Here is a 13,512-nt window from a genome sequence, read left to right as displayed (position 1 = left end):
CTCCATCTGAGAGTATAATCTCATGAAAGCAAATATATATCTTGTGAAACTTAAACTACTTCTTACTTTGAAAATTTACTTCATTTCTAAATTTTCCCTGTTCTATTGAACAACTAAAAAATTGAAATCTGAAAAATCTGTCTCTCTCCACAGATACTGCCTGGCTTACTAAGCATTCTAACAAATTCTATTTTAAAATTTTGGAAGGTTTTTAAAGCTGTAAAGTAATGTGGTACATTATAAAAAGAAAAAACTGGAAATGTTGGCATTGGTCTATTAGATTAATGGAACTACATGTTTTTTAAATCCTAAAATCAACACAATGGATCACAGCACTTCTTTCTGTGTTTTTGAGAGGTGAAAATCATGAGCACTGCATAATATGGGGTAGCTAACATTTAAGCTAACAACACTTTACTGTGTTAAGGCAAGTTACAAAAAACTATTTCATTAGACTCAGAATATGAATCAGATTTATTAATAATCTTTATAATATGAAACTGTTCTACTGCCACAATACTGTGCAAATACATAGGATAAATTACAAAATAAATAAATAGTGCAAGAAAAGGGAATATTGAGGTAGTGCTTAAGAATCATTCAGAAATCTGATGGTAAGAGACGTTTCTCAATCACTGAGTATGGATCTTCAGGCTCTTGTACCTCCTCTATGATGGTAACAATGAGAAGAGTGTCCGACTGAACATACTTTATTATTTGCACAATTTGACTGAGGCACTTCAGCACAGAACTGGATCTGCAGCTGTGGCCTGCAGCCATCAACACATCCTAAACAGAGTGACTCGGTGGCTCTGGCCGCAGCTATCAGCTTCTGGACTGGCTTAATTTCCTCGGCAGCTAATGCCTGTGGAATCACTTTTGGGGCCTCTGAGGTTTGACGTTTAATGTTTTGTGTGTTAGCTGTTTGCTTTTTTGTAGTTTGCGCAATTTGTTATTTTTTGCAGGTTTGATGGCCTTGTTTTGTGGAGTTTTTCTTTAAACAGGTTCTATGGTTTGTAGCTGCCTGCAAGAAAATTAATCTTAAGATTGTATACGGAATATATACTTTGATAGCAAGTGTACTTTGAACTTACAATGAGTGTGCTTACAAATGGATGCTGTCTTGTTGAGGTACCACCTATTGAAGAAGTCCTCAATAGCGAGGAGGTTTGTGCCCATTTTGGAGCTGGCTAAATCTAAAGTCCTTGTAGTTTCTTGCAATCTTGTGCATTGGAGGCTATATACCAATCTATAATGCAACCGGCGAGAATGTTCTCAACTGTACATCTACAGAAATTTGCAACAGTCTGAATGAAACCAAACTACAGTTTTAAGCATGGTATTCTGGGATTTTTAAGCAATGTTTTGTAATACATTTTTGATTGCATACTTCTATGTAAATGACATTGCATTGTTCTTTATATACATATGTTCCTTTGGATTATCTCTTAGGTCCTTTATATATATGAAGATCTCATGCAGTCCGTAGCAAATTGCTGGGGGGGGTGGTGGTGGAAGAAGAATTTGTGGTTTGTGGGTGGCAAGTATAAAATAATAGGTTGCCATAAGATTAAAGGATTGAGGACCACCAGAGGGAAAGTTGTACAATTGAACAGAATTGGAAGGGCAGTGAACTGTAAGATATTATGTTGAAAATGGGGGGATTGCATGTGGTATGAATAAATCCTGTCACAATCTAGGACTAACAGTTGTCTCAGGATCTAAAAGAAACAGATCAAAAAAAAAACCCAGAAAGTAAGTACACTAGCATCAAAAGGTGTTGAGAAAGGCCCACATAGGGGAGTATCAATACCCAGGAAAGAAACAGGACACCACTGAATGTAGAAATATTCAAAGAATAATTCTGTACAGAAACAAGCCCTTCTACTCATCATGCCAATACTCGCCATCAAACACTATGTGAATGTAAAAGCAACTGAATTAAAAGGCTCTGTGAGGCCGAACAGCTCAATTTGTCATTATTGAAAAGGCAGTAGCATTGGTGTCAGGCAGATTTTGAAAAATTTTGAGAAGGTGTAAGGTTTTCCAAAACAAAAAAGGAAGTAATCATAGTCATAGAGAAGTACAGCACAGAACAGACTTTTCTGCCCATCTAATCTATGCCAAGCTATTTAAACTGCCTTCTCCCATTGACCTTCACTGGGACCACAGTGTCCCATACCCTTACCATCCATGTAACTATCCAAACTTCACTTAAATATTGAAATCAAGCTCACATGCACCACTTGAATGCAGCTTGTTCCACACTATCAAGACCCTCTGAGTGAAGAAGTTTCTCATCATGTTCCCCTTAAACATTTCACCTTTCACCCTTAAACCATAACCTATAGTTCTAATCCTACCCAACCTCAATGGAAAAAGCCTGCTTGCATTTATCCTATCTATACCCCTCATAATGTTGTATACCTCTACCAAATCTCTTCCCAATCACCTACATTCCTAGGAATAAATTCCTAACCTATTCAATCTTTCAATGTAACCCAGGTCCTCCAGATCTGGCAACATCCTTGTAATTTTTCTCTGTACACTTTCAACCTTATTTTCCCTCAGGATCAATAGAGTAAGTCTCTCTATCTTATTTACATTTTTCCTGTAGTCAGATGACCAAAACTGCACACACTACTCCAAATTAAGCCTCACCAATCTCTTATACAGCTTCAATAACACCCCATCTCCTGAATTCATACTTTGATTTATGAAGGCAAATGTGCCAAAAAAAAATTCTTTATGATCCTATCAAACTATGACGCCACTTTCAGTGAATCATGGACCTGCATTCCCAGATCTCTCTGTTTTACCACAGTCCTCAGTGCCAAAGTGCAACACTTAGCACACATCTGCATTAAATTCCATCTGCCATTTTCCAGCTGGCCTAGATCCCACTGCAAGCCATGAAAGTCTTCCTCACTGGCCACTTAAATGTTGATGCCATCTGCAAATTTGCTGATCCAGTTAACCATATTACCATCCAAATCGCTGATACAGATGACAAACAACAACAGACCCAGCACCAATCCCTGCAGCACTCCACTAGTCACAGGCATCCAGTCAGGAAGGCAATCACCTACTACCACTCTCTGGCTTCTCTCACAAAGCCATTGTCTAATCCAATTTACTACTTTCTCTTTAATACTGAGGGACTGAATCTTTTTGATCAACCTCCATGCAGGCCTTGATAAATTCCTTGCTAATGTCCATGTAGACAACATCTATTGCATTGCTTTCATCACCTTTCAGGGTAACCTCCTCAAAAAACTCTACAATTTTGGTTAGACACAACCTACCACGCATGAAGCCATGCTCACTAACCTTAATTAGTCCATGTCCATCCAAATACTCATATATCCAGTCCCTTAGAATAGCTTCCAATAACTTCCACTACAGATGTCAGGCTCATTGACCTATCATTTCCTGGTTAAACTTTAGAGCCTTTCTAAACAGTTTTCATAGAATTCATCCTTCATGAGTTTCACAGCATTTGTACAACTGGAAGTGGCTGAACAAACTTCTGCGATATTTGGTAATAACAACAGTTTTACAGTGGGAACAGTTAGTTTACAACCTATTAAAAAAGGAGATTTTTAATGTATACAAGAATGAGTGAAGGCAGCAGATAACTCCAGATTGATGGACCAGGCCTAACTATGACAGGAGAAACAGGAGATATCTGAAACTGTTAACTGAATCTTAGAACTGGAATCAGGTAGCAGCATGAGAATATTTTGCACTTGTAGAAAGGTCCAGTTTTACTACTATTCAAGAGAATGGTATAATCAGAAAAATCTAATTTGGAACAAAAGTTTGAAAGACCAAAGAAATTTAAGTTACACAAAGTGTGTTGGGCAAAAAAAGAGTAGAAAAAGCACAAGAACAGAAATCAGCACAAATATTTGGTGCATCTTTGTCTATTGGCTTTGTTTTAATCCTTTCATATACTTAGGGAACATAAATTACCAATTTCAATGTCTCAGCCTCGACAGAATCCAGTAACTTTTGGTTGAAAAGATATTCAATTTTAAAGTCATATAACATTCTTTGGCACCCTTCATCCAGGCCCTGGACAAACAGGTCTTCAGTAACAGCCTTGAAGTTCTTCAATTATAAACCTGTAATCTTCTATATTTGATGACAAATAAAACCTTCCCATGCAACCTTTTCTCAGAACCATTGTGGCCCATCATATTCCTGGTGAATCTACAATCATTCCTCCAAGACTATGTACTCTTTCCATGATGCATAGTCTACAAATGAACACAAGACAAATGTCATCTCAATTTGAAGGAAGAACTATAAAAATATTCCAGCTTTTCTCAGCTTGCAAATAAAACTTTTTACAGCTCAAGTTGTTTAACTGCAAGTTCGATAAGGCATCTGAGATAACAATGAAAAACAAACTTTCTCTTTAACTTCTAAAGATCAAGAAAATGAGAGTGGCAGAGAAAAACAGAGTAAATACACCAAATCAAGTATAGAAAGATAAATACTGATAGAGAAAAGTGATTTAATTGAGAAAGATAATTAAGGGAGAAAATGGAAAAAAAAGATCCCACGCGCTGAAAGTCTACAATTTAGAATTGAGACTGCAGTTTTCAATCTATTCTTTTCCAGTCTGTAAAGATTAACAGTTATTGAGAGTACATAATATCGCCAATGTAAATCCATGCATTTTTTATCTTAATCTTCTGTAATGAGTTTAATTAGTTATCAATTTTTAAAACAGCAATTTCTTGAAATTCAAAGGGAAATAGTGTTAACACTTTCATAAGATCAACAAAGATATGGTAGAAATTCTTCAACAAGTTCTGATAATTTGCAAATCATAGGACTTTTATTCCATGTTACAAATTGCCAGACAACTGTGTTTAGTTTAATGCTACTCTTCAGCCAGTTTATTCTAACTTACTATCTACTTATAGATGAATTAATGTTACTAACAATTAATCCAAACTGCAATAAATTTCACCACTTGTCAAAAATAGCCCATATCCAGCCCTTCTATTATAATTACTACCAGAGCTAGCTATATGAGTTAATTTAGTTCCTGTTTACCAATATAAATCAAGATTCATTTGCACAAAAAAGACACTGTCAACTTAATTCCCAAATGCTAATTTCCCAAATGTTTCAGATGCTAATACTATACATTTCAAAATTTAGGTAAGTAGAGTTGAAAACAAAGAATCTGTTCCTGTAAACATGGAAATTTCTATAATCAATTTCCCACAGGATTACAGGATAGGAAGATAGTAATAATACATGCAGCACAGGGGTATCTCAGTAAGAAAGAAAGGAAAAAATACAAAATGTTCAAGCATGTAACAACAAAATAATGAGGATATCAGCAAGCACTGCAAAATCAATAAAATAAACTAATGTCATTTTTGACCTGTTGCATATTGTTTAATAATTTCCTCTGCACATTATTACCTCACAGTGATTGTGGAATACTTGGAGAAACAAAGCAAATCACAATCATATTTTCCATGGACAACTAGAAAATTACTTAACAAACTCTGATTAGGCTGAGCACCCTTATATGAAATGCTTGGGGCCGGAAGTACATCAGATTTCAGATTTTGGAATATTTGCATCTATATAACATACCAAGTCCAAACACAAAATCCATTTACATTATATACACAGATTATACATACACCCTGAAGGTAGTTATAAATAATATTTTGATAATTTTGTGCAAGAAACGGTAATGTGTACATTGAACCATCAGAAAGCTATCACTACCTTGACCACCCAGGTGGACAATCAGTGGCTGTTTGGCATCACCATCATTCCCAACTCCAAATTTATGTGTGACAAGTAAGCAGTCTTTGTCTTACACTTGTTCATCATATGTATGTTCTGATGCAGCTGTTTATCACGTTAGACTTTCAACAGCAACGATCTTGGCAAACTTGTCATAAATTTCTCTGCTGCTTCATAATCAGAAGATACTTTATCACCACAAACTTTGAAAATTTAATGCCACGCCTTCCCTTAAATTTCTGCAACCACCCTGAATATTCATAATTACCTTCAATTTTCAGTTTATCATGATAGATCTTTGCTTGTTTCATGACCAGCACACCATTAGTGGCATATGTTCACTCCAATGCTAATGAATCCACTCTTTCAATACGCAATCAAGTTCTTGATTTTTCACTTTATGCACTATCTTTCTATTTCTCATTAAATTCTGTTCATTACATATGTGAGGTTACTTCTCAGAATTGCCTGTGGTGCGCAGAGAAGTGCACATCATCTGGGAACCTTCCCAGCATCTCGTGCAATTTTCAATTTATGGCCTCACATCAGCATTCAAAAATGTTTTGGATTTCGGAAGTTTTTGGACTTTGGAATTTTGGTTAAGGGATGCTCAAACTGTATTTACTTTTTATTTTAATCTTACTTAGTCAAATTTGTTGTATTGAAACACCCGTGATTTTTTTAACTGTTTATTGCAAAAGTTTGCATGATTATGATATTCATAATACTTTTATTCATTTCACCTTCTCTTTGCCACTACATAATACTTACTTCTTGCAACTCACAACCCTTCCAATGCTGCTCTTACTCCACCAATTACATATCCACGAGATAGTTGAATTATTAAAAACAAAAATCACTGAAATCTTTTCCTTAAAGTGCACAATTTCTGCATAGGGCCTCTCTGATATAGCTGTACAAGTAAAGAGATCTTCTGATGGTTTCTACTAATTGGTACCTGTTTACTTCAATTTAAGGAAATATATTTTGTACATCAATTTAAATGTCATAGATAATAACCACATCTGATGTTTTCTGCTAAAGAATTAATGATCACAGGAAACAAATCTATATTTTAGTTTAGATTCAGGTTAAGTACCAGACTGGCAACACTTTCTCCAATACATTTAACTAGAATATTAAAAATGTAAGAAAAATGACAAAAGGTTTAAATAAATGTGGCAATAGACCTCTTCCAAAGAATCTGATGTTTATTTGTATGTTATTTTAAAACTCTTCTATCATTATATTGGATACTTCCATAGAACAAAACATGATGTAGCTCTCTCATTGTTCCTTATCTTCACATGTAACTTCATTGATCTTTCAATGAGTGCTGTTGTGTAATAAAGTTATAGCTACAAGTTTCCTGTTTTTATGATGCAAAGTATAAACAAGGCCATAAAACAAACGCCCTGGGCCTTGAGTTCTTCTTGGATTCTGTTATTGTAAATGTTTTCATGAAAAAAATGTCAAAAAGCGACAAACAATAATTAAACTACAAACAAAAATTAGAATATCATATATTATACTGCAACTTTACGATTTAAAGCCTTAGTACTGTTGAGTAGAACAACACTGACAGGTAGTAATTAAACAGTAAACTTAAGTAAGATTGTGAGAAGACTCATGATCCAATTACCATGCATGTCCTATCCAACTATGATGAATTCAAGAATTAAAAGTGAAAGCAAGCTCTTCAAAAAAATGTCAAATACATTACACAATTTAAACATTGAGGTAACACAGACCATAAATACATTTTATCACATTTTTTTCCTGTGTGTAACAGGGCCAAATTGAAATACTGAACTACATGGCTAGTAACATTTCTGTGATACAGACCAGCCCATTTCATTTTGAATAATTACATCTTCTCAGCTCGATGAGCAGAATCATTTAAACCAGCTTTTAAAATGACAACATCAGTGCAAAGAAGAATATATTAAGAAGCATCAAATTAAATATATACTCCTACAACTTATATCAAATTTTAAACCAAGTATTATTTAGTTCCACTCTCAAATTGTGCAGAATAACAAATCACACTCTTTGATTTACCATCTCAGAATACCAAATGGATACAGGTGATAAAGAAAGCACAGACCAAAGCTATGAAGTTTCTCCTCTAAATTAATTCCATCTTGAAGATTCCAGTCTCTGATAAATTTTCAGAATAGCATGAAAATATACTTCTGTGCTCCAGTCTGGAAGAATACCAAGGTTTTCTTGTTATAAGTGCATTTACTATACCACTACCTCAGCAAAGCAAAACAGGTACATTTAGAATAGGCTCCTTAAAGCTTGACTCTCAACTTGAAGCTTTGTTGGTCTCAATATTGCATTAAATATCAGACAATTAACTGAAATTTAAATATCAAACGAGCACAAAATAAATTTATATTAATGTATCGATCACAACTTGTTACCATTTTATTATCATAGATAAAATAATCTTTCTCAAGGACTAATAATCTTTTTTCATTCTATAGTGATTATCCTGAGTTTCAACCACATGTAGACTACAAGCTAATTCCACAGAGATATTTGACTTTTCAATTTATGATGTCATAACTGTTTTGAGCTAATGTTATCTAAAATTACCACTTTCAATCCAAGTCCACTCTAGTGATCTTATTTATTGATTTATTTCTATGATGCTTTTTATTTCTTAAACAAATCCTCCAATAACTAGACATTTCATACCTTGGCATGACTGAAGCTTGGTAGCAGAATGAAGGTCCTCTGAATAAAGCAGAAAAGATTAACAGAAAAACTTTAAGTTCTTCGGAAGATCTACTGCTAGTACATTGTATGACAATATTTGTATAATTAAATGAATAATCCACATCTACAACCCTTCTCTTGAAGCCAATCATTCTTCAGTTTTATATTTTATGTCTACTTCAGAATGAATTAAGTTAGTTATACCCATTTAAAATTAAAATTATATTATTTTTTCTTTCATTTGATTGTATTTAAGTTGGAAAATATGTACTTCAACTATATATTTTGTGGAAACTTTTCTTTAACCTCGTAGACTAGAATATAAAGAAATAGGAAGATAATTTGGAAAAGTTTAATACTATTTAAATACTTGGTTGATCATATCTATCCTTAGATTAATTTCATTTATCAGTCTTGTTTTTATTTTAAACGTGTCTGCTTGCTTGTCTGTTAATTTTGCAGTTCGCAACTATTTTTTGTTTGTTTATATAAATGCAGATGAACCTTCGCCTCAGACTGTCCTATTAAAAATAGCAAGCTCTTGTCAAAAAAACCTTATTTCCAGTTTGGCCTAGTGAGCACCGAGCCGTAGAGCAATGGTGGCCTCTCTGTACAGTGTCATAGGCCCTGTGTCTGCAATATAAATGAGGAGAACAGAGAAAATCAAAGAGTGCGCTTGCTTTCTTATACAAATTGAAGCGGAACAGGTAAAACTGTGAATAAGACAGTAGCTCTTTGCAAGGATGTGTCCTGCCGGTGACGGAAGAAAGGGGGGTGGTTACGAGCGGCTTTCACGGCCGGCCACTTACCCCGGCTTTTGGATTAAAGCGGGGGGGTGGGGGGAAGAGGTCGTGGTGGCAGTCGGTAGCTGGCAGGTCAGAGCCAAACTCCTACCAAAGTAATATGGCATCCAAAAAAAACAGAATCACACCACAAAAACAACTGTCGTTACCGTTCACGTCTTGAAGGGTCGTGCTGGAAGCCTTGCTTGGTGGGCGCCATTTTTTCGTCAGCCGCTACTTTGCTTTTTTTGTTGTTTGATTTTTGTTTTGCTTTTTCTAGCTGCGGCCCGATGGTGCAGTGAGAAAGACACGAATACTATTTGAGGAAAGCCATTTCAGAGTTACGGTTAAGTCCAGTCCAACTGTCTGGCTCCGGCACTACCAGCCATCAGAGAGAAGTGAGAAGCGCTGTGTACAGAGCACGAGTCGGGGCCAACCAGCATGCCAAGAAAAGTAAAGAGAGCCTTGGCTGCACCTCAAATAATCCGAAAAAGATTGCATGGCATTAAAGCTGCAAGTGCGGGCTCACAAACAGCGATGGGCATCATCACAGCACCGTACTTTCCCGTTGAACCTCGGTTCCCATTGCGAGAGAAAGTCTTACTGGCTCTCTCCTTGCTTTTTCCCTCCCCGTCTTTCGTTCGCTCCCTTTCCCAGGGACACATACTGTAACTAGCGCAACTACGCCACTCACTTGCTGTTTCATTCACTTTATGGGGGAATAGCTAAGACCTGATACAATACCACCGCATATTGAGGGGATTTTATCAATCAGATTTAAAAGCTTCGTTTTTACTGTATAGTATTCAAGCGATGAGTGGCATTTAAAATATCTTGTGTTTTATTTAGAAAAGTCATGTGTTCTTTTATAGTAAAAGTCATATTCAGCCTAGAAATGTCACCCAAGCCTCTTGGCGTGCGTCTCTGCTATTATTGCTCGGTTCCAAAGGAACGTGTTATTATTAGTTTAGCTTGTCTTTCCTCTTCTCTGTGATTTAACAAAACAAATTGGAAGTACTAATAACTATTGTTGCTGCAAAAATATTGTTTTAAAAGATGTTCTGCAACATGTTTGGTAACTTGCTTTGACATCACCCTGACTACAACTGCTATAAATCTATATGGGGAGTTTCATCATGTATTTCATGTAAATGTATTCTACTATTAACATGAAGCGTTTCAGTTAGTGGCAAAGCCAACAATATTCGGTTAAAACGTTTTCACGCAGATTGGGATTACAGTATTAGATGCATCCCATGGATCAATGTGGAACAGCTATTATTTTAAACTCTGATTTTCACAACGCCCGCATTGCTAAACAAGCGGCAGCAATCAACTATCCATAACAAAACATAGAAGTAACTTCAGTAATTCAACATCCGTAATGTTTGATTTCTAGTAATTTTTCCATTAGCTACGACGCAAACTGTACGCAAGTGGGTGGGAATGTCGGTAGTGATGTAAAAGATTTGTCCAAGTTTTCTTAGATCTATTCTGATAAATATTGGCATTTATACTCAAATCCGCCAAATTTTACTTTTGAAACATTAAAATATATGTATTGTTTTAATATATGACAATTTTCTTCATTTTGTGAGCAGTTCATTTTAAGTCCTCTGTGGTATATTGTGGCTTGCTTTCACTGAGTACGAATTTTAAGGATGGTAAGCTTATATGTGAAAGTTAGGGATTTTACATCTTATTGACAAAATCACTGTTGCTAAACATTTTTTTATTTATCTTGTAATGGAATGTGTCGTTTGCTAATAAGAAATTAATTAACAGTCGTAACCAAGTTTACATATTTTAACTTTCAGACACTGGTAATATAAAGCAAAATGACAGTGTTGTTGACATAATTAAAATGTTCAAACCTTTCCGCTAATATTAAGCCCTTAAAAGTTGTCCAGAGAAGTCTGGTGTTCTGCGAATTTTTATAAACAAAACTTTTTTAAACATGCTTTTAAGCCATGATCGTAGGGGCCAGTATTGTGCATTTGATAGTCATATTATTGCAATATTTGTTTGCCCACTGGCTAATTTGTAATTCCAATACAGTCGCTAATGGATTTAACACATTTTAAAGAACAAAAATCTGATGATGCATCGATAGTATTACATAGTTTATAGTAAAACTTTATTCCCCAAATGAAAGATCAATTCCATGATCTACGATCAACTCCGCGACCAAAATAAAAATCACAGGAAAAAGATCTTATGCAAAAAAAATGGTTTTCTTTGACAATAACAGATTTCTGAACGTGGGATATTTCCAGTATATTGGGTTTCAAGTTAAAAGATTTTTTTTTTGGCTTTTGATCAGAGTTCTTTGGATTTAAAACCAGTTGCTATTAAATATCGGCGTTAAGTTAAATGTGAGGGAGATTTACAAATCAGCTTGACCCAGATTTCTGGATTTACCAAATGGAGTGGAACTTATTATTATGTTTTTGTTGGACCCTAACTTCCGCAATATTTTATACGGTATATCTGCCCCGAGTTTGTTTTTCCTGCGCTCGGTTGATGAAATGGGGCATGTTTACGTATTACTTCAATTCTCCCTCTCCCGTCAGCAGAAATGTCCGTGCTTCTTCGGGCTGCCACTATCAACCGCCAGTTGCATAACCCGTTTCCACCACAGGTTGGAAGTAGTATGTTAGAATTAACTTTTATGTACTGTTTTTTATATAGGAAACGTGTCAATTTAATCACGGGTGATCATGCAAATACATGTTTATTCCACCCACTCAGCTCGAAGGGGAACGGTAAATAGTCCTATATATATAACAAAACGGGAAGATTGAAATGGACGTGTATTTTTAAAGCAGCCGAAGACTTACTGCATGCTTTGCAATGCTGACAATGTGAGATGATGTTCGAGAGGCACTTACCGTTGCTGGTAAGATGTTAGCCCCACGTCCTGGGGTGTCCCATTAGCAGCGGCAGCAGCTCTCCCCACTCCAGGTGCTGCAGTAACCGCACCGCCTCCTCCACTAGTTGCTGCCGTTACTTGTACACTGAAATCCGGGAAAATTCTGATCATCCCCGTACTCGAATCGCCAACGACCAGCTCCACGGTTGCGGCTGACTTAACTGCGGTTTTTCCTCGAGCAGCAAGTTGAACTTCAATCCCATTAGTGATAACTTCCACGCCGTGAGGGTGTGCAGCCCTTTTTTTTTATCTTTTCGTTATTTATTTTCTATTTAACACTGCAGCTGTCTAGTCGGCGTGAGTCAGCATGCTGATTCCTCCGGGGGGGGGCAAAGCAAGGAGGGACGGCAGGACGCTGGGGTTTACGGCTATTAAACTTGCTGCAATTTGCCCGGAGAAAGTGAAGACCAACTTGCCCCTAAACTGGAGACGAGCAATTCGCCGCTGGTTCGCTGGCACCCAACAGCAATTCTGGCGCGCGGTGCTTCGCAGCCAATCGCATGACTCGCAGGGTTTCGCGCCCTCCTCCTCGCGGGCAAGGTAGATTGGAGCGCGAGGACGCGCGCGCGGGTGTGCGCGGTGTTTGACCGTTAGTGAGGGGAGAGAAAGGGATCTCCAACGGGCCGGTGGCACGAGCTGCGCGGCGGGCCCAAATCCTCCAAGGAAGGGTCGCTTCTCTCAAGCCTAGCCTGCCACTTTCATGCTACCCGAGTTTTATTTTACTTTCCATTGCGATTTTATTTCAATCAAACTATTTCAACGCGTTTAGGTGCACATCACGATGGAGACAACGCAGAACTTGACCGATTTGCTGGTGATTGAGCTGTGCGCGTGCACTGAAGTAACATGCATTCTTGATGCTTTAACATGCACCACCTGTGAGAGCAGATTCGGACAGTTACACGGACCGGCCTTTTTTTTAAATAGAAATACTTGTTGGATCAGGGACACAAAGTGGCTGCTGGGGGTTTCGATGTAATTTTTCTCTGCTGATTAACATTGTCGGTACAGATAGGTGACAATTTTACGTGTTCCTTATTAAAGTGCAGGCCAACGTGAACAGAACGGTATAGTCGTCCCATGGGGTTTATAAACGCTATCGAAATAGAGAAGGAATGCGCTTTAACTTCCCGTAGCTGATGTATAGATTAGGAAATCAAACTATTAAAAACGAGCTACAGGACAGGATGTCAGTGCCACGCGTCTCTGTGATCCCTGAATGGTTTCGTTACAGTCTTTACCCTTGCCACATCCTGACTGGCCCACATCTCATATCCATCACCAGTT

At 37.0% G+C, this 13,512-nt stretch overlaps 1 protein-coding gene and 1 long non-coding RNA gene across 7 annotated transcripts in view; one reads left to right on the top strand and one right to left on the bottom strand.

Moving 5' to 3' along the window:
- The window catches only part of LOC132384850 (neuronal PAS domain-containing protein 3), a 1,097,971-nt gene extending 1,085,295 nt beyond the window's left edge, over window positions 1-12,676 (bottom strand). For 2 of the 6 annotated variants that reach the window (XM_059956437.1, XM_059956446.1), the window contains exons 1-2: window positions 12,185-12,676; window positions 8,491-8,529 (exon numbers count right to left, since the gene is read on the bottom strand). In XM_059956437.1, the coding sequence (XP_059812420.1) occupies window positions 8,491-8,529; window positions 12,185-12,336 (191 nt within the window). In that variant the 5' untranslated portion in view covers window positions 12,337-12,676. Of the gene's footprint in view, window positions 1-8,490; window positions 8,530-9,463; window positions 9,597-12,184 lie in introns of those variants that run through there. The other 4 variants (XM_059956456.1, XM_059956473.1, XM_059956483.1 and 1 more) reach the window with 3 other exon arrangements.
- On the top strand, window positions 9,083-10,867 carry LOC132384889 (uncharacterized). The gene is made up of 2 exons (XR_009509029.1): window positions 9,083-9,218; window positions 9,574-10,867. It is a non-coding gene; the product is annotated as an uncharacterized LOC132384889 (long non-coding RNA).
- Window positions 12,677-13,512: the final 836 nt, after the last annotated feature.

Source organism: Hypanus sabinus, chromosome 2, assembly GCF_030144855.1.
Source record: "Hypanus sabinus isolate sHypSab1 chromosome 2, sHypSab1.hap1, whole genome shotgun sequence".
Taxonomy (NCBI): Eukaryota; Metazoa; Chordata; class Chondrichthyes; order Myliobatiformes; family Dasyatidae; genus Hypanus; species Hypanus sabinus.
The sequence above is the reverse complement of the archived record's forward strand: the minus strand, read 5'-3'. Positions and strand labels throughout refer to the sequence as shown.